Source organism: Alosa pseudoharengus, unplaced genomic scaffold (genome assembly GCF_046254945.1).
Source record: "Alosa pseudoharengus isolate Yale_2024_CS ecotype anadromous, Long Island Sound unplaced genomic scaffold, YU_APseudo_1.1 YU_APseudo_1.1_scf_7, whole genome shotgun sequence".
Taxonomy (NCBI): domain Eukaryota; kingdom Metazoa; phylum Chordata; class Actinopteri; order Clupeiformes; family Clupeidae; genus Alosa; species Alosa pseudoharengus.
The window spans coordinates 12018546-12041975 of record NW_027468859.1 but is presented as its reverse complement, the minus strand read 5'-3'; the positions used below and the strand labels follow the sequence as shown (position 1 = coordinate 12041975).

General features: G+C 44.8%; 3 protein-coding genes across 9 annotated transcripts; 2 read left to right on the top strand and 1 right to left on the bottom strand.

Moving 5' to 3' along the window:
* The first annotated feature begins 75 nt into the window (after positions 1-75).
* ttbk2b (tau tubulin kinase 2b) lies at positions 76-14476 on the top strand. 5 transcript variants are annotated; one of them, XM_076271662.1, is made up of 15 exons: positions 76-255; positions 1216-1353; positions 1827-1974; positions 2513-2586; positions 3051-3191; positions 5250-5354; positions 5473-5538; positions 5775-5867; positions 6323-6448; positions 7708-7865; positions 7949-8222; positions 9124-9338; positions 10012-10594; positions 11030-11670; positions 12355-14476. In XM_076271662.1, exons 2-15 carry the CDS (start codon positions 1285-1287, stop codon positions 12698-12700), a joined length of 3039 nt encoding a protein of 1012 aa, XP_076127777.1. In that variant the 5' UTR covers positions 76-255; positions 1216-1284; the 3' UTR covers positions 12701-14476. The 5 variants fall into 5 exon arrangements, with proteins under 5 accessions (XP_076127777.1, XP_076127779.1, XP_076127778.1 ...); XM_076271664.1 differs by having other exon boundaries at positions 1213-1353; positions 7949-8183; XM_076271663.1 differs by having other exon boundaries at positions 1213-1353; positions 7949-8192.
* churc1 (churchill domain containing 1) lies at positions 14358-15961 on the bottom strand. The gene is made up of 4 exons (XM_076271665.1): positions 15796-15961; positions 15445-15580; positions 15278-15348; positions 14358-15163 (listed from the first exon to the last, which is right to left on the bottom strand). Exons 1-4 carry the CDS (start codon positions 15832-15834, stop codon positions 15071-15073), a joined length of 339 nt encoding a protein of 112 aa, XP_076127780.1. The 5' UTR covers positions 15835-15961; the 3' UTR covers positions 14358-15070.
* A 197-nt stretch (positions 15962-16158) lies between these two features.
* On the top strand, positions 16159-23079 carry znf106b (zinc finger protein 106b). 3 transcript variants are annotated; one of them, XM_076271774.1, is made up of 10 exons: positions 16159-16336; positions 16581-16662; positions 16909-16970; positions 17897-18106; positions 18236-19513; positions 20356-20635; positions 21359-21440; positions 21550-21698; positions 21866-21926; positions 22114-23079. In XM_076271774.1, exons 2-10 carry the CDS (start codon positions 16594-16596, stop codon positions 22362-22364), a joined length of 2442 nt encoding a protein of 813 aa, XP_076127889.1. In that variant the 5' UTR covers positions 16159-16336; positions 16581-16593; the 3' UTR covers positions 22365-23079. The 3 variants fall into 3 exon arrangements, with proteins under 3 accessions (XP_076127889.1, XP_076127887.1, XP_076127888.1); XM_076271772.1 differs by having other exon boundaries at positions 16476-16662; XM_076271773.1 differs by having other exon boundaries at positions 16462-16662.
* The last annotated feature ends 351 nt before the right edge of the window (positions 23080-23430 follow it).

Below are 23430 nucleotides of genomic sequence, written 5' to 3'. Positions count from 1 at the left end.
AGTAGCTCCGAAGAAGTCTCACTAACGTGTGACGTAACATATGGTCCTTGTGTGAATGACTCGGGGAGGAGAGGGGATAACCAGTCGGACTACCTTTTGCGCTAACGTTATTCATGCAGCAAGCAGCATTCACTGTTGAGCGCAAACCCAACCTAGTAACAGAATCATGGCTTGTGGACAACAATACCCCTCGAGAAAAAGTGTTTTCGTCTGCTGTCTTATAATTTCTGCCTTGGATTGTCACTACTGAAGAAGGTACGGGAATGGATAATAGCGAGCTACATGGCTGCCTGCTAACTTAGCCGCTACCAAGACATTTAGCGAGAGATTGCATTGCGGCGCTGCTGCTTTTTATGCAGTCCTTCATCAAACCGCAGAGGCAAAATGCTTGCCATATGTTAGACGATTTTACTTCGGGTACATGCACTTTGTATAGTCAGCTGTCTTCCATTGTTGCGCTCTGTAGGGATAAACTGTAAGGTCGACTGGTTGTTATTTCACGCTCCAGCAGCAGCAACAGGGATAGGATACAGAACGTTGCGCTTTGTTGTCAAGGTAAGGTCGTCTTGTCGGCAGCTAATTTTAGCCAGCTAGCTTGCTAAGCCATAAGTGCAACATCTCTGATCTATGTCCATAGCCAATTTGTCAACATATTGGCGCGTTTGTTTAGTAAAAGCTGGAAGGTGTTTTTGAAAATTAAAGACGCATAGAGAAGATGATTAAAAATTCCCTCATCGCTCAGTTGTAGACAGTCAGCTAATATGACAAGCTATGATACGATATGTTATCGTCAGCAGATGCGCAAATCATAGAATTGATACCCAGCCTATAAGGTTAGCTGTATCTTGATGTTGACTGCTGACTAGACTCACTCAGTGGATGATAAACATCTCTCATTCGAAAGGATTGTCGATCCGAGTAAAAACAAAAACAATTGCCATTGATTTAGTGTTTTGACGACAGCTGCATTTTGACACTTCTGTTGCTGATCGTGCATTTGTGTGGGCTAATCTTAATCCATATGCAAATAGCATTAGCGACACGTTTGTATTGGGTGCAACAATAACCGCAACGCACTGACAGGTAATTGAGATGGCAACATGCTTTATTGTGCATGGATCATAGAGAAAAAAAACAGTGACAGTATCTTTACTCGTCATATGACGATGGCTAAGTAACTCTTTCTGATGTGTGCGTGTCTGTGTGCTGCAGTAGACAGCCTGTGTCACTGATGCCAGGTGCAGCGCGGGTCTGGGCGTGCTCAGTGCACTCGTGAACGTCAGGATGAGTGGGGCCGGTGAACAGACAGACATCCTGTCAGTGACAGACCTGGTCAGGGACCGATGGAGAGTGGTGAGTTGCAACCTGACTTTTTTGATGTGTGTGAATTGAGTGAGCAAGCATCTCTCTCTCTCTCTCTCTCTCTCTCTCTCTCTTTTACACACACACACACACACATTCTTCTCTGTAAACAATATTTGCTCCCTTTTTGTCTTTGCTTTCTCAGGACATCTGTAACTAACAGGTGCAGAATCAGCAAAATGGCCATAAATAGACCCATTGAGCGAAACAGTGGCTTTTCGAGTACAGACTATTTCCAGGTTATTGCAACTGTGTCACATTTACCGTTTTAAGACAAGATGTCTGAATATGCCCTCGAGAACAGAAGTACAACTGCCATTCTGTATCATAAGCACAGTACTACATCACAGCAAGCCCCCAAAAAACCCAATCTCTCCCTCTCCCCCCTAGCACCAATCTCTCTATGTCTATTGTCACTCTTTTCCTCACTTACACCCTTTCCTGTGCCTCATCTTCCTCCAAAGGTGAAGAAGATAGGCGGAGGGGGCTTCGGGGAAATCTATGAGGTCCTGGATCAGCTGAATCAGGTCAATGTGGCACTTAAGGTGGAGTCGGCCCAGCAGCCCAAACAGGTCCTCAAGATGGAGGTGGCGGTGCTCAAGAGGCTGCAGGGTAAGTGGCTGGGTTGGGAGAGGGTCGGTCAGAAATAACAGCTGGTTCGATCCACTAGCTGTACAGTAAGTATACCTTCTTACCGATGTCTTATGAGACGTGTAAGCAACAGAAGGTAACGCCCATGTTTTAGCCTCTTTGCTAGCACTCCGGCCTCCCGATTCGAGGTGCTGCAAGTAGTGGGTTTGAAGCCAGACAGGTGCAGGGTTGGACCATGCTAGTCAGCACAACGCAGGTTACATAGGGATATATACTGGATCTTTATATGGGAAACCAACTTTCTTTCTTTCATTCCCTGTTGTTCATTAGTTCAGACAGCTCCATGTATTTCCATGTTTTTTATTGTTGTTGTTATACTGTAATAGATATGTTTTGTTCTGATGTGTAACAATGGGTTTTCAGTTTCCAAAAGGATATTTGAAAAATCTTATTTTTACTATTCTTTGGCATCTATTTTAAGTACAATGTTACACCACATATGTTTCTATCAACCTCATGGAATGTAAATAATTTGATAGTTTATTGCTTGCTTCCATAGGTAAAGACCACGTGTGCCGCTTTGTTGGTTGTGGCCGCAATGACCGCTTCAATTATGTTGTGATGGAGCTACAGGTACAGTATTTGATGTTTGAGATTTTCCTTGTCTTTTATGCATTTTTCTTTCTTTGTATCATTGTATTTGTAAGTCACTCAGCAAAGATGAGATTATTTGTTTGTCTTTTTTTTAAATGGAAATGTCAGGGAGGTATTTCTTTTAGTGTACACACACACACACACACACACACACACACACACACAGTTTCATTCATCCTCTCTGTCCTATAAAACGTCAAAATGCAGAATTTTGTGTACCGCCCAAACTACGTGTTGTATACCACAGTGTGGAGGTTGTGCTACTGTAGGTTATAATCAGTACTTGTTCACTAGTTGTGTTTAGAACTTCTCCTACAGCTGCAGAACTGACTCCCAGCTAAATGTATCATCCTTGATTGATTCAGCACGTTCAAAGCTGTTGTTTTGATGTGCTGTGTAAAGTAGGAACGCTTGTGAACATGGAAGTGTCGTTCCATTTTTAGGGGAGGAACCTCGCAGACCTCCGTCGGACGATGCGGAACGGGACGTTCTCGGTGTCCACCACGCTCCGACTTGGTCGGCAGATTCTGGCAGCCATCGAGAGCATCCACTCTGTCGGCTTCCTGCATCGGGACATCAAACCGGTGAGCCATACGGACAGAGTCTATATTGTGATACTATGCATGATTTTAACGAAACAAACAACAATATTTTTGTTTATGTTCTACAGACTCTGCACTTGATTTAACATGGTCTGGATACCTTTGTGGTTTGTTTGAGTTAGGGGTGTTTGTTGGCACAGATGAAAATTACTTTGAAAGTGACAGGATTGAATCAGAGCAGACTAACAAAACAAGTGCAGACAGAATCAGTAACAACTCTGTTCGGTAAGGCCTGTGATGTGACTCTCTGCTTATGAGTTGGTTTGCACAGGGTTCCCACGGGTCATGGAATTTCTGGAATATCATGGAATTTTGGAAGGTCTATTCCAGACATGGAAAGTCAGGGAATTTTATCATTTTGGGGCAAAGTCATGGAATATCAGGGAATTTTGTAGCAGTTTAAAATTGACTTACCAAAAAACATTAATACAAATATATTTCCGTGCACAGTTGGTGTATATCTGGTTATTAGCTTTACTGCTTGCTTTAGTAGCCCAACTCTATTCAATGTCCATTTATTCATCTCCCGCTCTAAAAAAGTAAAAGTTTCTTCAACGCTACACGCCTGCTCTGAAATCATTGGTCGGCATATTGTACCATTCATTATATAGTAAGTCATGGAAATTCAGATTTTTTGTCAGGAAAAAGTCATGGAATTGTACTTTTGACTTAGAGTGGGAACCCTGTTTGCACCATCTTTTGCACAAATTTTTGAGTATTCAGATTCCTCGAAGCCACAGCCACTGTTGTTTGGGTAGCTGGTGCTGTTTCTTTCTTTTCATCAGCTAAATCACTCCTTAGTGGCTTAGTAGCTTAGTGGGCGAAAAAATCAAATCTGCAGATGAAAAATATGGCAAAGACAACTGAGCATTCCAGACCATACTTCTCAGAGGAATCTGAGCTTACAAACACTCAGCAAGGCCACAACCCCTGGTCCAGCTTGAAGTGATCATTAAAAAGGCATATAAATTGTGCACAGCAATTAAGAATTCTTTTCTTGGCTTTACTTGGTCTGAAGCTTTTAGTAGATATTCAGTCTCCCAAAAAGTTCCAGCATCAGTAGTGGCGGTTTGATTGCTCATTATACACATTTATTCTGCAGTGGCGTGTTATTTCTTTCATCAGCAGCTACACTTTCTGACCACTTTAGGATTTCAGGGTTATTTATTTTATTTGTTTTCTTTGTTTCATCCCCCATTAGCGGAAAACCAAGCTGTGTGCAAGCTGGTCTCCTACAGGCCTACTCAAAAATCATTGCAGTTGAGGGCATGTGACTCCGCATGTTACTGACATCATCCTCTTCTTCGTCCTTAGAACAGAGTAAAGTATTACCAAACAGCAACATGAGTATGCAGGGCAGTGGCCGCTGTGCACACAAGTCACTCTGAGGACATAACAGGCCATGACCATCTGACCACTTAGATTACCCAGGCGATAAGATGTTTCAAAAACACATGCTAGCTTCTACAATGGCACTCTTACATCACCTTGTATCCATTAGCTTGCACTGACCAGCACTGACCAAAAAAGGTGCTTGCAGCAGGTGTTTGATTGAGACTATGGCGGTAAACCTTCTTTGCTGTTGTTCTCTTGACTGGCTCACAGTAGACGTTTAGTCTGCTCTTTCTGCCCAGTCATGGCCTCTTAGATTGATGCCCACGAAGCCATGCTGACCACAAAAGCCTGATTATCTTGTCGGTGCAGAGGTCTGACGGGGGGCAGTTTGCTGCACTGACCGCCGGCCAGGCGCAGGTGGCACTGGCATGCGTCCTGCGTCAGATGGCCAGAGCTGAGTCCGCTGCCTCTACAGCAGCCAAACTGCTTACTGCCAGTTATTCACACTGTAGGCTTCCTAAAGACTTCCACAATAGTAGAGATATTACCACCAAAAATATAATGATAATATGTGATCCCAAAGACTTGCACAGTGGTGGAGAACTAGGATATAGGCATCCCGAAGACTTACAAAAATAGGGAAAGACACTCCTAGCACATTGCCATCATGTTTCCCCACACTGAATGAGTCACTCCTTTCTGCAGTCCAACTTTGCCATGGGTCGCCTATCAAGCACATGCAGGACGTGTTACATGCTTGACTTCGGCCTGGCGAGGCAGTTCACCAACTCCTCCCAGGAAGTCCGACCGGTGAGAAACGGTGTTTTACTTTTTTTTTGGTTTCTTTCTTTTTCTGTTTCTTGGTCTCTTGTTTTGTTTGCTTTTCTTGATAACCATTCTCCTTTCTGTCCTTCCTTGTTCTCCAAAGCCTCGTCCAGTAGCAGGTTTTAGGGGGACAGTGCGTTATGCATCCATCAACGCCCACAAAAACAAGGTAAATCTGACATATTAAGACTGTTTAACAAACGTTTTACAAACTCTCTCACTCTCCCTCTGTCTCTCCATCTCCCTTTCTCCTCCTGTATTTCACTCTCTCTCTCTTTCTCACACCCACACCCTTTGACCCAAGCCAGTTTTAAAACAGACCTTGCCTAATTGCTTGTTTGAATCATCAAGACATGTCACTCTCTTGCCCTTCCTTGATCTCTGACCTGCTATTACAATAAACAGGAGATGGGTCGTCATGACGACCTCTGGTCCCTCTTCTACATGCTGGTGGAATTCATGGTGGGCCAGCTGCCCTGGAGGAAGGTCAAGGACAAAGTAAGTGTACCGGCCTGGGTTGGCCCAGATTGGAAGATACACTGTTTTAAATTTAGGAAACAAGAACTTATGAAGTAATTTAAAAGGGATGCAAAACCATAACGGAAGCAAAAATGGCAGCTGGACAAATCAGTTGTCAGTAGGCCTAATGTGGGAGAGTGTTGCATCATGAAAAACAAGTGTATGGGTAACAAAACCAAAAAGCCAAACCAAAAAAGGAGTGCGGTCATTGTTTCAATTCAAACTGCCGCGTAATACTCCAGTTTTAACCTGTCAGTATAGAAATTCTGAAAGCCTCATTGGTTGTTGTAAGTTTAACACAGTCCAGGACTGCTGAGGGCTTTTGCACCCTGCATGTGTATGCTGCAGTGCCATGGCTATTTTTAAGATCTTTAAGATCATTTTTCTCATTTGAGTGAAGTGATGTTTCCCTGCCCTGTCCCATAATCCTTCAGGAGCAGGTGGGGAACATGAAGGAGACCTACGACCACAAGCTCATGCTCAAGCACCTGCCCTCGGAGTTCAGCAGCTTCCTGGACCACATCTCCACCCTCGACTACTACACAAAACCGGACTACCAGGTAGTGCACATTGTTCTGTGTGTGTGTGTGTGTGTATATGTGTGTATGAGAGAGTCTGTGTGTGTGTGTGCTTGCAGACCAGTACCTCCAATATGAAAACCTGCAAGCCTGTGCCTGTTTGTAAGTTTGCATGTGTATATTAAGGTAATTGGTGATTGCAGAAAGTGTCCTATACTTTTGTTTTCTTGATATAGGTATAGGTGTGTGTGTGTGTTTGAGTATCTTTCCAGGAATATCTTCTTGTCTGAAGTGTGCACTCACTGCCACAAGCACACTGGCATAAATATGAGATGAGGACTGAAGTGAGGAATATGGAGCATATGTTATTAGGATGCTCCAGCACTCCCCATCGCTCTGTGGGCTTCTTCACTGTTCCACATTAGCTGCTGTTCCTGCATGAGTGGGAGATTCCCCCGGGCATGCTGTGGGGATATTTATTTACTTCTTAACTTTCATCTTTTTGCTCGAGCCATATTTTGGTAGATTTTCCAAAATATCATAGTCTGGCGAGTGGGGAGCATGATGAAACTGTCTGTGCTCCATTTCCATATCCGTCCTTATTTGTGGGCACGTAGTGATCTGAACATACAGTAGGCTCTCAGTTTTGCGTCTGTGAGGTTTCAAGCCGCTTACTTTCTCACTTGACCATAACGTGTCAGATCTTTTCACAGGCAGAATTACTCTCTGTGGGAATAGGGAATAGGTAGCTTGGGGTAGACCTGCCTCACACTTTGGAAACCAGAAGGGTACACATCCTTGGGGGGGGTTTTGAAATTTGAAGTCCCCCACACAGTTCCCCTTCACTCACCACTTCCTGTCGCACCACATTATGCAGTAGTGTATTGATGAGTCTGCAGTAGTGCCGGAAATAGTATGGCCAGGAACCAACGGAGGGTTCCTGATTTGTAGATGGTCAACTTCGAGCTAGAGTGTCCTTTAGTAAGGCTCTCAATGTCACAGTGACTTACAGCAATGTTCTCACTTAGCACATTTACCTCCTCAAGACATCAATGTATTAGTAACTGATATAGCACTACATTAATGCTGGCAGAAGGTAAAATGTTGTTGTATGTTGAAATTATGATGAATCGTGGAAGTTGTATAGTGTGTGTTGCAGTTATAACTGTGTTATATGCATAACTGTAAAATGAAGTCAATGAGGAAATGTAACCTTTTGCGGTTTTTGAAGATTTTTTTTGTCTGTAGGGAACTATAGCTTTACTGAGTTGTTGATGGTGAGGATTTTTTTGTCTTTGCAGATGCTCATGTCCGTGTTCGACAACAGCATGAAGAGTTTTAACGTAATGGAGAATGACCCCTATGATTGGGAGCGCAGCGACTCAGATGGCCTGTTGAGCATCCAGACATTGGCCACCACTGCCCAGCAACTGACCCGTCTCACTCCTGCATACATGGGGTATGCCTATAACACCCTCCTATTTTTAAAATCAGCTATCACGGTCCAGCATTACTTTACTGACAAGCCTCTCGTCCAATTAGGATGGCCAACGCGTCGGCGGTGCCTGGAGACCTGCAGCGGGAAAACACGGAGGACGTGCTCCAGGGCGAGAGGCTGAGCGACGCGGACAACTGCCCGCCGATGCCGTCCCAGCATGCCCTGGGGGCTGACGTGTGGGAGGAGATGGAGCGCAACCGAGACCGCAACCGCAACCACGTCCAGCAGCAGCAGCAGCAACAGCAGCAACAGCAACAGCAGCAGCCGCTCATCAGGAAGGTGAGGGAGGTGAGGCCAGCTGCCCTGCGGAGAGTGAAGGTGGGTTTGTGGGAATGTCGACCAGCGATGGCGCAGCGACAAGCGGAATGGCGACAAAAAAAAAAAAAAAAGATTCCACACCAACCGCCGGCTAAGGCACAAAGTAAGAACTATCACATGACACATGGTTGACGACAACACATAATACAATGAATTATTTAGTCATATTTCCAAATTTAGTCAATTTTACAAAAAATCAGATACAAGTAGTTTTCAATTGATAAATTTGAATAGTTGATGCATGACCACTTTGTGAAGTGTCAAAGACTTTTTTCCACACCATTTTGTCAACCTGTATCATTTGGCGAGTTCATATAGTATAAATGATTTGTTGTTGCAACAAAAAACATGTTTGTTGTAGCAACATCTCAGTCGACATACTATAAACCCACCCTTAGATTAATAATGCACCAAGTCGCACCAAGTAACATCTTTAGCAATTCTGATGGGCCAACATGCTACAATGGGCAGCTTGTGTTTATTAGTAATTAATAATGGGCAAAAATGATAAGCAGTGATTGTATAAGATTTGTACAGTGAATGTTATCAATGGGGCTGCCCATCAGTATTGCCAGTGTATCACCTTTAGCGTACTAAATCACAAAATAAAACTAGATTTGTATTATTTCAATGTTGGCTTCAGTGATGTCAGTCACTTTATCTCCTTCATTATTTTCAATGAAGATGAAACATTTTGATCTTAACAAGAACTTAGCAGTGGACAGACATTATGTCCGACCACAAAACAGTGACCCTAAACGACCCTTAAGTCCTGAAGATGAATTCCTCAAAGCCGTAACTAGTTGCTGCTGACAATGAAGCCTCTTGAAAAGAATCGTCTTGCTTCAAGGACCGTCTCGGTAACCAGATGGTTTCTCATGTTGCCCCAACCCGGTCATAGGTGGCCAGTGAAGAGGAGCGCAGTCAGAACCAAGGCAACCAGAGCCCCAACAGCGGGTCCATTCAGGGCTCTCCCCGTCGGGTGCGGTCCGAAACGGTGCTGCTGGACCGGGTGGCGCCGCTGCTCCGTCGCATGAGGCACAGCCAGAGCATGGGCCTGGACAAGCGGCTCACCCCCGAACCCAAACCCACCATCGAGCGCTTCCTGGAGGCTTAGTGAGTACTGTAATTTCCTCCCTGTTAGCCAAGGTTTACAATACATTTATTTTGCAAAATGTCTTAAACTATGAGGTTAATACAAAGGGGCGTGTTATACATGTGAATGCATTTCTTTCCTTCATCCTTCTTTCTGATTAAAGTACAATCTGATTCTGATTCATTGGGCTATTAGGCACTGTGGTTAATACACAGGTGTGGTTATACACAGTTTTGTCTTTTTAATTGGCATAAAACACTGTTGTTAAAACACAATGTGGCTAATATACAGTAAATTACTGTTGATCATAGATTTTTTGTTTTGTTTAGATGCACTAAATGCCCTGATTGCATCATACTTCTCATATTTCTTTTGTCTGTTATATATTGTTCAAACTACCGGTAGGTGTATAGGCAGTGAAAGTCATTTGTGATATTTATCTCCACTTGTGGGTTCAGTCTGTAACATAAGTGCATATAATAAGCATTGAATTAGTGCTAATTATGGTGAAAAAGTTGTGCCGATGATGCAAGAACCGTAAAAAAACAGGCAAGAATACAGTAGTCCTGATTTTTCTTTTAGTATTTTCCCTCCAACTTTTTTCTGGAAATAGAAGCAAGGCAACGTAAGCACTTGATGTTGTTTTCTCTCCCTCACACTCTTTCTTTTTCTCTCTGTTTTCTCCTCTCTCAGTCTGGGCAAACAGCGTCCCGGCCTTTCCCAGGATCGAGAGCGCGGCTCCAGCCTGGGCAGTCTCCGAGGCAGCGGCAGTGGCGGCGGCTGCGACGAGGACCTCCTGCAGCTAGGGGGCGCCGGCTCCCCCAAGCAGGGCTCCCAGGGCTCCCTGGAGCAGGAGGAGGCGGCCAGTAGCGGGGGCTACGTGGCCGTCACTCTGAGCCCCGTGCCCCAGGAAGGGGACTCCCAGGAGTGGGTGATGGTGGAGCTGGAGGGGGGCAGCGGGAGCGGGGGCTCGGCTGGCTCCAAGCCCGAGGATGAGGAGCGATCTGGGGGAGGGAGCGGTGGTGGCGGCGGGTGCATGCTGGGGCCTGAGATTATCCCCCGTACCTGGTCGGACCCACTGCCCCAGCGCAGTGTCGGTGGCTCCAGTGAGCTGGGGGGCGTCCTGTGCCACACCGCTCCTCCCTTCGGACGCTTGCCGGGCCTGACGGGGATGACGGGCATGCCGGGGTTGTGTGGCGGCCTCACAGGCCTCAGGCGGCTGCCCACTATCCCGTCTGCTGCCGTCATGCGCATCGGCCGCACTCAACAAGAGCCGGTGAGTCTGATCAGCAGCTTTGCCATATCGTTCAGCTGAAATGTTCAACCAAACCAAAGAACAGGTTTGATGGTCCATGGTTATTATCAAGCTGGCGACTTAGCCCAACCCAAGAACACTGATCCATGAAGGTAGATGTCCTGTTTCGGCAATCTCCTTTCTTTTTTGTGCCGCCTGTGGTTTGGTGGTTGATGGTTAGTCAGTGGTTTCACTAGTACCATCGACCTTAAATTGTCATTTTTAGAAAACACTGATTTCCCAAATGCTTTCTCTTCCTGTCTCTGTATCTAAGTTTGTTGAGGAGAAAAAAGAGGCTTTTTTGTATGTCTTCCATCATCTTCAAGGACTCTCTGAATTCACGTGCTGTTCCCACGCTTTTTCCTTATCCACTCTCTCTCTCTGTCGCTCGCTCTCGCTCTCTCTCTCTCCCTCCAGTTTGGTGAGCAGGAGAAATCTGAACAGGAAGGTAGACAGGAGGATCAGCCAGGCAGCACCATGGACCAGCACGAGCGGGAGCTCGGCCCAGACGACCCACCTAGCCCCGCGGTGCCACCCCTGGACTCTCCGCACGACCGGGACCCCATCGACGGAGACACCCCCAAACCCACTTCCAAGATGGAGATAGAGGGGGGCGAGAGCGACTCGGGGTTCCCTGACCAGGGTGACACGACGGCTGGCGGCGTGGAGGGCACCCACCCGTCGGGAGCCACCCCTCCGCCACCCCGTCCGAGACGAGACTCCTCGCCGCGGGCCAGCCGCATCCCCGTGCGTGACCCCGACTCGCCCACGCGGCGGCCCCTGTCGCCCGCGCTGTCCCCGGCCCTCTCGCCCTCCTGCGAACACTTCCCCTCAGCGCTACTGCGAGACCGGCTGGCCCTGGGGGGCTCGGTAGGTGGGAATGGCGGAGGCTGGCAGGCCGAGGACCCCGTCTCGCTGTCGTCCCTGTCATCAGGGAGGAGCCGCATCCCACGGCCCCTGAGCCCTACGCTGGCCCCGAATGATGTGCAAGCCGCCAGTCGTTTCCTCCCACGTCCGCCACCGGGCAAACCTCCCCTCCGCCCTGCCGGAGATAACCGGTAAGAGACCGTAAACACACATACACATGCAGTGTGTCAATACACAACACAAGTACATACTGTAAAGAGAGAGCAAGTACACTCACTTGTGCACCCCGCACCATAAATGCTCACAAAAAAACGACATCATATAAATCACATGCAGGGTGTTGAGGTGATGGGTTAACATACATACCTATACATACATTACATATGAGAAGTGGAGATGAGGTGAACTCCACATGCATCTAGTCTGAACTCTCATGCTGCATCTCTGCTCTCTCGTACCATCGGTGTTGCTCTCTGATATTTGGGGAATTCTACGGTTTACAGTTTGCTGAATCAACAGAGGGCTTTGGATAAGGTCAAAATGCTCACCTTAGGCTTGCTTAGGAACAGCAAGTTCTCTGACAAGCTAATGCAACAGCAGGGTGATTTGAGGACTTGGTGCTCTGACATCAAGGGAAATATGCTGCAAATAATGTGTCCTTTAACTTCTCTCTCTTTCCTCCTCTCTGTCTTCTCCATCAATGTCACTCTGTCTATATTTTTCCGCCTAACATTAAAGGTGCAGTCAGCGATTGCACAGGGAGTCCTGTTTGCTTATGGCTATATTTTATTTTATTAGCAGACGCTTTTGTTCAAAACAACCAAACGAGACACGCTCTCTTCATGTCTTTCTCTGAATCTGTCTTATCTCATCAGGCGTCGGCGTTACCGCATCCGTGCCAGTAGCACTAGCGACGCTGATCTCCTGGACAACCTCACACAGCTGATGCAGGAGCGCAGCGGGCCCACCCCTCACTACAGAAGTCCCTCCTCCTCATCCCTACAGCGCTCCCTAAGCTCCTCCCCCTCACGGCACGAGTCGCACGACGCCGCTGGCGGCGGCGGAGTCTTCCTGGGACGCAGCCAATCGCCTTCCAGCTTCTCGGGGTCCCCGCCACCTCTTCGCGCGGCGGAGCTAAGGGCCTATCGGGCATCGGGGTACTGCCCCAAAGTCCGGCTGGGTAGCCATGAAGGCAAAGTCACTACCAAGCTAAGCAGATGAACACCTGTCCAGATCCAGGATGGGGTGGACTTGGGGTTGTACAGTATGGTGGGTAGGACATAATTAAGGTCATACCATGGCCTAATTCTAACTATGGGGTGTCTGGAAGAATTCTGGGAGTTGTAGTTTGAACCTGAGCTGAGCTTCCCGACACACTAGTGACCCGAGACTGAACGAAATGCTTGAAAGAGCCTTGTTACTGACGATGTCAACTATGACGATGGCACTGATGATAATTATGATGACGCCATGGGAAAATGGTCCCTTGCCTTTTCAACTTCCTGTCTGCCATACCTCTGAGATATCTTGTGCACCATTTTGTTTTGTTTTCTATTTATTCCTTGATTTCTGTCACAACGTCATTCCTTCATACACTTTTACTGAAGTTTCTTTCTATAGAAGGGTCCTTCCACTTCAAGTCTTTTTGCCAAAAACATAGAATTAACATCATTCTATGGATTGTCAGCTCTATGGCCAAATCACAGCCTTTTCTTTTCCTTGTCATGTTTCACTTTTTTTATAACTTTATTTTTTACTTCACTATTGTCTCATATGTCATTTGTTACAGTCCAAAAATTATTTATTTTTCTTATGAAGAGTTATTTTCTATTTTCATTGACTCCGCCTTTATCGGTCAGTGGATATCAACTGATCAGATGGCCATATGGTTAAATATCTGTATAGCCCTATGTGGTTCAATCAAGCATGTGTATATATATGTAATTAATGGAATGTATGTAATGTAAACAGTATCAATAGAATGTATTTATTTATTATGGACATGTGTATTACGGTACTTGACAGCTAAGCTCGGAAATGATGACAATGTCTTCTTGCATTGGCAGCCACATGTTGCAAGTGGTCATTTGTCTTGGTGCAGTGTCCTCTCCTCCATGCCTGCAGTCTGCCTCTACCAGTGAACTATACTCCAGGTAAAGAAAAACCAAAACAAATATGAGGATAAAAGAGATATGCCACACTGTCAATTTTTAAAAACATATTTCCTTGTCCTATTAAGAACACTAGCTACATGTAGTCAATCAGTTATCTTTCACCGCAGTAGAGGTTAAAGCCAACATATATCTGTATATTTCAATCTGCATTGTTTTAGCAGTGCACTCGTGTGACACTATTGGCAAAATGCAGTTTATGATATTGGGCTTTTTAAATAAATAAAAAAAGTCCCATAAACTGATTTAGTCATACAAGCTTTAGAAAGCTGATAGTCTGTTAGCATTTCATCCTGAGATTCAGATCACTAAGGTTTAGTAGCTCTACTCTCACTGATTTTGATTTAGTCATTGAAAAAGTGAGAGAAGCTGTTTTTTGGTCTATGAAGTTATAAATACTGTACATTTTGTCAATAGGCCACATGCTCGGTCCACTGTAACCAAACCACTCATGCTTACTGTATCTTACAAGGTACTTAAAAAGGACAAGACATCTGGTCCGATAGACCTAGTCTTAATAACTGTACAGAATCTATGTAAACTGCCAGTCATTGTGGCATCATCAGATATACCTGTTAGTGTAGTGTGACATTTTTCCTTGAGTTGCCGGCAGCATTTCTTGTTTGTTTTATTTTTTATCACGCAAAGAAACATCTGATTTGTTGGAATGTAAATGTGAAAATGGGAAGAAACGTGCATGACTAAGGTTGTACATAAGTCGCTGTGGTCATTTGCTTTTTTATTCATATTTATACAACATCGTACTGTATATTGTCTGTACAAATCAATCTGTTTATTTTTTAAAATAAACTGCTCATGAACAGAACCATCAATGAGACCAACAACTGAGTTTACATGAAAACATCCTGAACCAAATTTATTTTTCTTTACTCAAGTTATTTTACAAAAGCATACATACATATCCTTATTGTGTAGCATTATGTTGAATTGCTCAAAAATATTATTTTAAATAGCTGAATAATCAAGGCAATAAACAAACATTTAAGGCAATGAAAATAAACACTTAAAGAACTTGTTTGCAGAAATTATATAAAAATATGGGATTGCCTACAGCAGCGGTCCTCTCTGTGTGAGTCTGTAGTCCTACAGTGTGTGAATTGGTGGTTGCAGACTATGGTGTATTGCATCTCTCCAAGGACCGGATTTCTATTAAGTTGGAGTGCTTTTCTGTACTCATTCCATATGGATTCAATTGGAATTAAACTAAACTAAACGGGTGAACGGGTACAAGTATGACTGCTTGGGAATGGTCAGAGTTTTGGGCAGAAATGATGTCAATTTCAGGTCATCTACTAACACTGACGACAGCTGATGATACCAAATGTTACAGGAGGCGTCCTTGTGAATTTTCCAAAACTATGATAACTCTGTGCTAGACTATGTAGTCGCAAGAGGGATACTAAAACAGGGGGGCCGTCTGCCTGGGGTCATCTGGGAGAACACTGATGGAGTCCTCTGCTTTTCCACACAGCATACACAACATTGTGTATTCCTAGAAAGAGGTATGGTTTCTTTTTTAATCAGTGAAATGAAAACGTCACAAAACTGAGAATTCGCAGAATTGTCATATTTTCCAAAATATCCAAAAACAAATAAGTAGGCCTACCTGATAGTCATCCACTACCGAGAATGTGTATTCATGCCGTGCTATGACGTGGTCGCAATTTTTACACATATCTGCAAAAGCAACATACGCAAACTTGAATCATTGTAGGCTTATGTAGAGCAGGGGGGAAAAAACAACTGTTCTCAGTACTCAGTAACAGTACTCACGCAGATATGTGACAATCTCCTCTCCGTCCTCATCAACCGTGGTCTTATTGCTTATCATAACGAAGTCCCTTTGGTGGCAATTAGCACAGCCAACATAATTCATGAGGTAAGATCCATTCTCCAGACAAGTATTTCCCTACGAGAATTGTAGAAAGCAATGAACAACGCTACAAACCTATCTTAAGTTTTCGAAACATTTCTACTTAAAAGTTGTTTAGAACTACGCTCTTGGTTTACGTGCATAGAAGTTAACGTTAGATCTGTACGTAAGCTAGCACACTAACGTTAGCTATGTTTAAGGCAGGACTAAATTTAGGTCTCTCTGCAACAGTGATATAAATTACTACTCACCCTGTCCGGGTATTGTTTATGTAAACAACCCGTACACATTGTCTCACCAAACTCAATGAAATCAATAGACAGTTAACGTTATGACTTGTTAAGTGTTTGCACAGCCGCTCATCATAAGAATCCAGTCCTTACTTCCGCAAGACAGCAGAACCAACCATTTAAATGAAGGGCGTGAGAAAACCGTAGATCTATATACCATTTGTTAACAGTTGTCTACGATAGATTGTAGTAAGTTGGTATACAGATAGGACTAGGCGCAGGCAAAGGCTGCTTTTTAATGCGATTGGCTCCTTGAGTGTCAGTGGGCTGACTGAGAGCTCTAGTCATCAAGCACGTGTGTGATTTCTCGCGTTGCAGCAAAAACATGGCGTCCATGGATGCGAGTTTTGGCCGTGGTTTTGGCTCTGAAACATTGCATTTGAAAATAATGATATTCCCTCGGTTGTTATGTATATAATACGAATTATTGAGTGATATCTATATTTTCAAGAGGTTCGCTATTTACAGTCAGTCGCACGCTGTCTGTTGCAGTGCAGTCAAAGTAAGTAACATTTGCAGATGCTAATATAGTTAGCTGCCTGACTGACTTAAATACCACCTAAAATGCATTTTGCAATCTGCAATGGCAGAGAACTGTATCTGTAACTGGAGAGAATTGCTGTATAGTTTTTCTTTTTCAGAATAAAATATATTCAGAGATGTGTTGTCATTCTATGGTCTCCGAGCCAGTAAGATGTCACTGAGCATCTTATCATCGGTGAAATATTTCATTAATGCATAACTAGAGCTGTTATCAAGATGACGAAGGCACCGAAAAAGAAAGGCTTGACGAAATGTTATGTCTGCACGCACAGCTACAAAGCAGAGGTAAGAATTACTTTTATCTTAACAACCTTTACCTACACCCAGTATAGGCCTATATTATATAATAAGTAACTTATAATATATTAAAATAATATATTATATTATAAGTGATAATATATTATATTATAAGTGATAAAGTACTGTGAATATCCTAGGTTTGACTGTAGGTCTAGACTTTGATGTGTCTTCTGTACCATTATGCATGCAATATAATGTCATGTATTAACGTCTCTCATCTGATACCCACAGGAGGTAGATGAACACATGAATGGTGTTACCCATCACCTTGTGTTGGAACAACTATATAACAAGTAAGAACCAAGTCAAGCCAAGGAAATCCTCATGATTTCTGTGATGGCAAATGTGTCACCATGTATTGGTTCTACCTGTGCTCTTAAAGGGACACCAGGCAAGCCTGATGCTTTTTCTCTACGAAACTCCCCCTCGCTCGGTCTGAAGCTCTTTTCCTTTTCTTTGCGTCTTCCGTCAAGGGTTTTCGCTGCTTCTTCGCCGGCTCTGCCATTATACACATGTTTGCAACAATCTCTAGCGTTTCGTTAGCCTGCCTCTGTGCTGTAAACTGATCCTGCTTCGGTCGGCGGGTAGGATACACCGAACTTGCAAGTGGGATATTCTTCCTACAGGCAGTAGGGGCGGGCGAGAGAGCCTTCATTCGCCCCGTAATGAGTCATTTAACCATATACCGACTTACGAAGATGATTAATTAACACGAAAACGTTGCCTGGTGTCCCTTTAACACAGGTGATTTCACTAGTTAACTGATCTATCTGGTTGATAAGACATACTAATTAGATTCAGCTGATTTAGTAAATGGTTGGAGCAAATATGTGGCAGGATTTACTTTAAGTCAGACTTTTACACCTCTGACTGGTGCGTTCAAATTCCTTGAACAGACGTGAACGAATGTGGCGAACATACAGAGCTGTCTGAACAGATACATTTGAAGGATTTTGTGTAAACATTTCATCTCAAGGTAACTCTCAACATGTTTGCGGAGAACTACCTCCTGAAACTTGAGAGGGCTTTGGGAAACCTTAGTTGAAAACTCAAAGCAAACAGAAAACTGTGTCTGCACAACATCAACATGTCACCTCTGCACAACATATCACCTCTGCAGAAAGAGCTTTGAGAAACTGTTTATATTTGTTGTAGTCCACACAGTTCTGCCTCTGTTTAAGTATATTTGTTGAATCGATTTTCATTTCTATTAATTCAGGAGTCGCCCCCACCATTGCCTGGTCTGTGGATGTGTATGGAAGGGCCTAACACTCTACCGGCAGCATGTTGGAACTCCAGGACACAAACAGAAAATCGCTGCACTGGCAAAACAACGCCGCAGTGGTGCGAATGTGGCACTAAAGTACACAACCCCTCCTGACCTGATTAACCTGTGCAGGGAGCGTGACCGACTGAACACCGAGAACAAGTGAGGCCAAGTCAAAGAAGTTACGCTTTCCTGTAAAGGGCTTATTATATAAGTTGTCACATACTGTAGGCTAGATGGTTGCTTTTTATCTTTGACTTAACTCATGAAGCATCATTGTTTTTTCAACAGGGCCAAGAGAAGACTAGAAAAGATTAATGCTCGGAAAGCCAGGCACCAGGGAAAGGCCTGTAACAGTAAAGGCACACAGTCCAACAGTACACATCAGCATCCACATCCACATCCATATCCACATCACCAACAGAACAAGGAGAACAACAACAGGTCAAGTCAGAGCCCAGGCGGCGAACCTCGTGGGCGTTCTCTGTCACCTGATTCCCCATCGAGCTCCTCAAACAGGGAGTGGGACGGGCCCGCTCTGCATCAGGAGGTCTCTAGCTCACAGGCAGATGGAGCCGGAAGCAGTAGGACCGGTTCTGTGTGTTCAGAACCAGAGCCACACAGCAGTCACGCTGCAAGATCCAAAGAGCAAGGGGGTTCTTTCCAAAGTAGCGGGTGTGGCAACCGGCCGTCTGCAAGCCAGTTCTTCTCAGAGATCGACTTTAGTCTGGATTTCACCAACGATCTGCTTCCCCCAGTCGGGGCCCTGCTCTTTGCACATCCACCCGCGGTCAAAGCAGGGCCGTCCAAGGGCAAGGGCAAGGTCAGCAACCATACCGGTGCACTTTCCACAGAAACTGCTGACGGCAAACAAAATGCCTCACCGCAGGCAAAGAGGTCAAGAAAGAGGCCGCTGAACCCAAGCGAAGGACCACCTGGCTCCTCAACCGAGCACAATCGCCAAGAGGACCTTCCCCGGGCACCGGGATTGGTCAAAGCTCACGTGCAGCACATCTCCACCATTCTGCGGCGAATCAGGAAGTCCTTGGATGAGGAAGGTCTGGCCAATCTGCAACCCCCCAGCGCCTCAACCACAGATGATGATGGGCACAACAGGGTGCTAAAGAAACTAAAGACCGAGCACGATGGAGATGGACATAATTCTGAGGAAGGGACCGGTGTTGAGGATGAAGAAACCACAAACTCCGACTCCAGAGAGACTCTCCAGCCCGCGCAGTCCCCTAAAAGCAGCAGCAGCAGTGCAGCTGACCCACCTTCTTCCTCCCAGAGCAGGCTGGGTCTCCCCGAGCTGCTCAAACGTGACCTGAGCCGCCTCAGCGCCAAGAGCGGCGCTCACCACGAGCCCAACCTGACGGCAGCGCGGCGAGTGCGGACGCTCAGCAGCTCACAGGCGGGCGAGGCGGAGAAGGATGTGGCGGCAGGGCCAGGCCTGAGGCCCACGCTGCAGAAGCTCATCAACTCCACGGTGGCCAAGAGGAAGGTTAACTGGAAGGAGCTCTACCAGGAGTACCACAAGAAGAAGAGGCTGAGGGAGAAGGGCATGCCCAGGTGAGAGAACGCCTACGTCACACAGCTTCAGAAAGTCCTACCACGTGTTTGTTCCAACCATTCCCTACACTAATTCACGGATATGGATAAATGCAGCGACCAAATTTCCCTCACGGGATCAAAAGAGTATATATACTTATACTTACTTATACAAGCTGATACTATGGTTAACTGGGGATCACATTGAAAAATAACGAAGCGCCAGCTGTAAAGCCTAACACAACGCTCAGACCATAATAAATCAAAAGAAGTTCTATCTCGTCCCTAAGTTACACAAACATTGCATTACGCTTTGAAAGTTGAACTATGTTCAAGGCTCAAATTGTTTGACCCTAGCTTAACGCTGCCGCTACAACTGTTCCGCTGTGGAACTATAGCGACCAATAGGAAATTGGCCGCTTGCCACTGGTCAATGTGATCCCCAGGGTTCTCTTCAGCCAAGTAGATCAGCCAGTTAGTGAACTTGTATTAAGTACACAGATGGAACCAATATGTGGTAATACTAGGAACTTTTATTTTTGAAGCTTTTGAAGAGTTTTCCACTTCTGTGAGCCAGTCTTACAGTAGTAGCACAAGGCTGATTTTGGCAATGTTTTACCACGCCATGTGTAATTGCTTAAAATGGCTTTTGTGATCCTTGAGTGTCTGCTTCAATTGGGACTTGTGTGTACTGTACCTTTGCTTTTTTAAAAGATCTTTGTTAAATTAAGAAGTCTATCATCTCATTAAGATTATATAGTAGAAGATCAGTTAAATAAGTATCTTCCACACAGAGCTTGCTTTAGCATTTTATCCAAACAAAGAACAGCATTTATAGAAACGGCTTCAATGTTCCTCCACAGGTTTGGTATTGAGCTGGTGAGTCCAGTAGTGCCGCTCCCAGATGACCTTCACCTGGAGGAGGTCCAGGACCTGCCCTTGGGAGAGGACTTTCAGTGGGACTCTATAGACTTTGACACCAGCGGTTCTCCAATGTGCTGTGAGGATCCAGTGCCTGAGGAACCCTATCTAGAAGACCACGAGCCCTCAGCTGGGCATGTGGACGGGGACACTGGGCCGCACAGACCTGCAGGGGTCTTTGTGAAGATAGAGAAAGATGATTGGGGTCAGAGGGATTCGCAGGTACATTGCTTCACTGCTGTTTAATTTCCGTAAGGGAATTGTATAGAACGCCGGTCATTATTGGGAAAATAAGTCCCGACAGGGCAAACCGGACCCCAACGCGCCAGCGGAGGGGTCTTGTTTCGCCCTGAAGGGACTTATTTTCCCGCTTATTATATGGCTACTTGCCAAAACGAAAAAATAAACTCCATAGTTCGCAACACACGCTGAACTTGAATCAAACATTCTTTAGAACACAGCTGATCAACCGTCTGCTTTCACTTTTAAATGAAGTTCCAATGCAAGAAGTGACCGGACTACTTGCGGAATGATATGAAACACTTAAATCGGCAGCACAAAACCCGTTGCCATTGACAGCGGTAATTATATGTTTGCAGCGGTAATTACATGAAAATATTTTACCGTAGAACGTTGGGAAATCCCATTCAAGTCAATGGAGCGTTCTACTAGCATTGTGGAGAGCCGTATAATAATGCTTGATAACGCCAGTGAAATGATCTCAAAGGCTGTTCTGTTGGTGATGTTTTTTTTCTGCCCACCAAGGTAGCTTTGTTGCTGAATTTGTTTTTAATGGTTAATAGGCTTGTTTGTTGATTGACCGCTGTGGGAAATTCCCTACCTTCAGCACTAGGAAACACCTCGCCTGTGTATATCTGGAAAAAAATGGAATATAAACTGGAAATATTCAGTAGTATATGTGTAACACTTTTTCATTTTATTTAGGATGTTCCATCACCTGCTGAATCATCATGCCATGACAAAGAGGACCGACCTGGATCAGAACGAGCAAAACCCAAAAAAGAGAGTACGAGGAAACATTTTGTTTTAGATATAATGCTATAATGCTATAACTGTGACATCTGGAGACCTCCATTGAAATCACTGACTTTTACAACCGCACTGGCCAATTGCAGGGCAGGTTGATGAGCTGCTGGCGGTGTCATTGAGAGAGGAGGAGTTGAGCAGCTCGTTGCTAAATCTGGAGGACAGTTTGACCCAGGCGCGTGGCACCTTACAGGAGGCCTACGTGAAGGTGCAACAACTCCTGATGGTCAGGGAACAGGTGAGTTTGCTTTGCTGTAAGCGCAACAGTAAGATGTGTGCCTGCGTGCGTGTGTGTGTGTGTGTGTGGCTGCGTGTGCCTGAAATGACATCCATAGGATCCGATAGTGATGATGAAGAAATGGAAGAGGGTACAGATTTTGTTTAACCATTATGCTCTTTTGCCAGACTGCGAGTGACATTAATGCACTGAGGGCCAAACGCATCGAGATCCTGAGGTTCATGCGAGGCAAGGACCTCTTGTACTCTCCAACTTTGACACATTATGCATTAACAGTATGCGTATGGAGCTTGAGAATCCATTTAGTGGCATTATTAGTTTGCCAGTCTTCCATGAAGCTGACGTGTTGCCCACTGTACAGCCTCATCACCAATCAGCCTTGTAATGTTTCCTTGTCCCGCTTGCGACCCCGCAGGTGGGAGTAGCGCAGATGATGGAGAGAAACAGAAAACCAAGCGCAGCCCAGAGCGATCCCCCCAGCCTCTGAGCTCCTCGCAGCCTGATGCACTTCCTGGTCCTTCACCTGACGTCCCTAATGAAGTTGCAAAGTGTGCGCCATCTACAATGGGGCTGGATGAAGCTACACAGCTGGCCGTATCCATGAAAGAGGAGCCGGCCAGCCCTACTTCAGGTCAGGGCCTCGAGGTTTCTCCTATAGCCCTCTGATGCATGTTTGTCAGAGTGGCACTTGTTCTTCGCTTCTCAGCCATATGTTTGTTTCCTGTTTGGCCTTTTGTTTTCGTATAATGCTATCCAAGACTTGATAACTTGAAGAGGACTAGAGCAGCATGACACTTTTTTGGAGCATTCCCTTTTTAATGGTAATTTCAGTATTTTCATCCAGTTTTCACTTGGATGAATGTACCCCTCCTTTACACCAGAGGGCGCCCTTGACCTCTCACTCACAGTCAGGGTGCACATAGCAGTTCCCTTCTGTTGGGAAGTGTGGTGTGGCATCACCAGACTCTAGGGACACTCGCATGGCAAGGCTCTTCTCACTCACTAATCATATAACAAGCTATGGGGAAACTGGGGTCGGGGAAAAGAAGTTAAATGTACAAAAGATTTTTCAGTGTTTTTTTTTCCCCCGTCATTGTTGGAAAGAGCAAATTTTATATTCTAATAAAGTATGCACTCTGTTCTGAATTAAATGGGGAAGAGAATGACCCTTGTTATGTTTAAACGTTGTCCAAACGTGTTTTTTTTTTTATCAAGGCATTAAATACATTGTACATAATTTATTAACATGCATTGTGCCATACTTGGTGTTTATGTTTTATCACCAGTGTATAATTAATCCATTGTTTATGACATTTGGCTTTCTGAGAACAGGTTGCAATGCTTTGCCTTGATAATACGTTTATTAAAAAAGCTTTTTTCATTTGATGGATATTTGCAAATATTTTTGGTATCATTATAATGCATTCGCTGTTATGTTCTACTTCTTTGATATTATAGCCATGTTTAGTTACAGACTGAATGAAGGCAATGCAATCAGTTATTTAGTATCACTTTTTTTTTTACAAAAATGCAATTGGTAATAATAAGTCAATTGTACTTGTAAGATTGTAGTTTGTAAGGTCACTGGCCTGGTTTTCCAAACCAGCTTGAGACTTCACATCCAACCATTAGCTCAGTTCACAAGGCAGGAGAATCCATAGAGCAGCACAAAGTATTGTCAATTGCAAGTTGTCACTCCAGTTTACTTAAGACCTGTTTTGGTCAGTCTTGA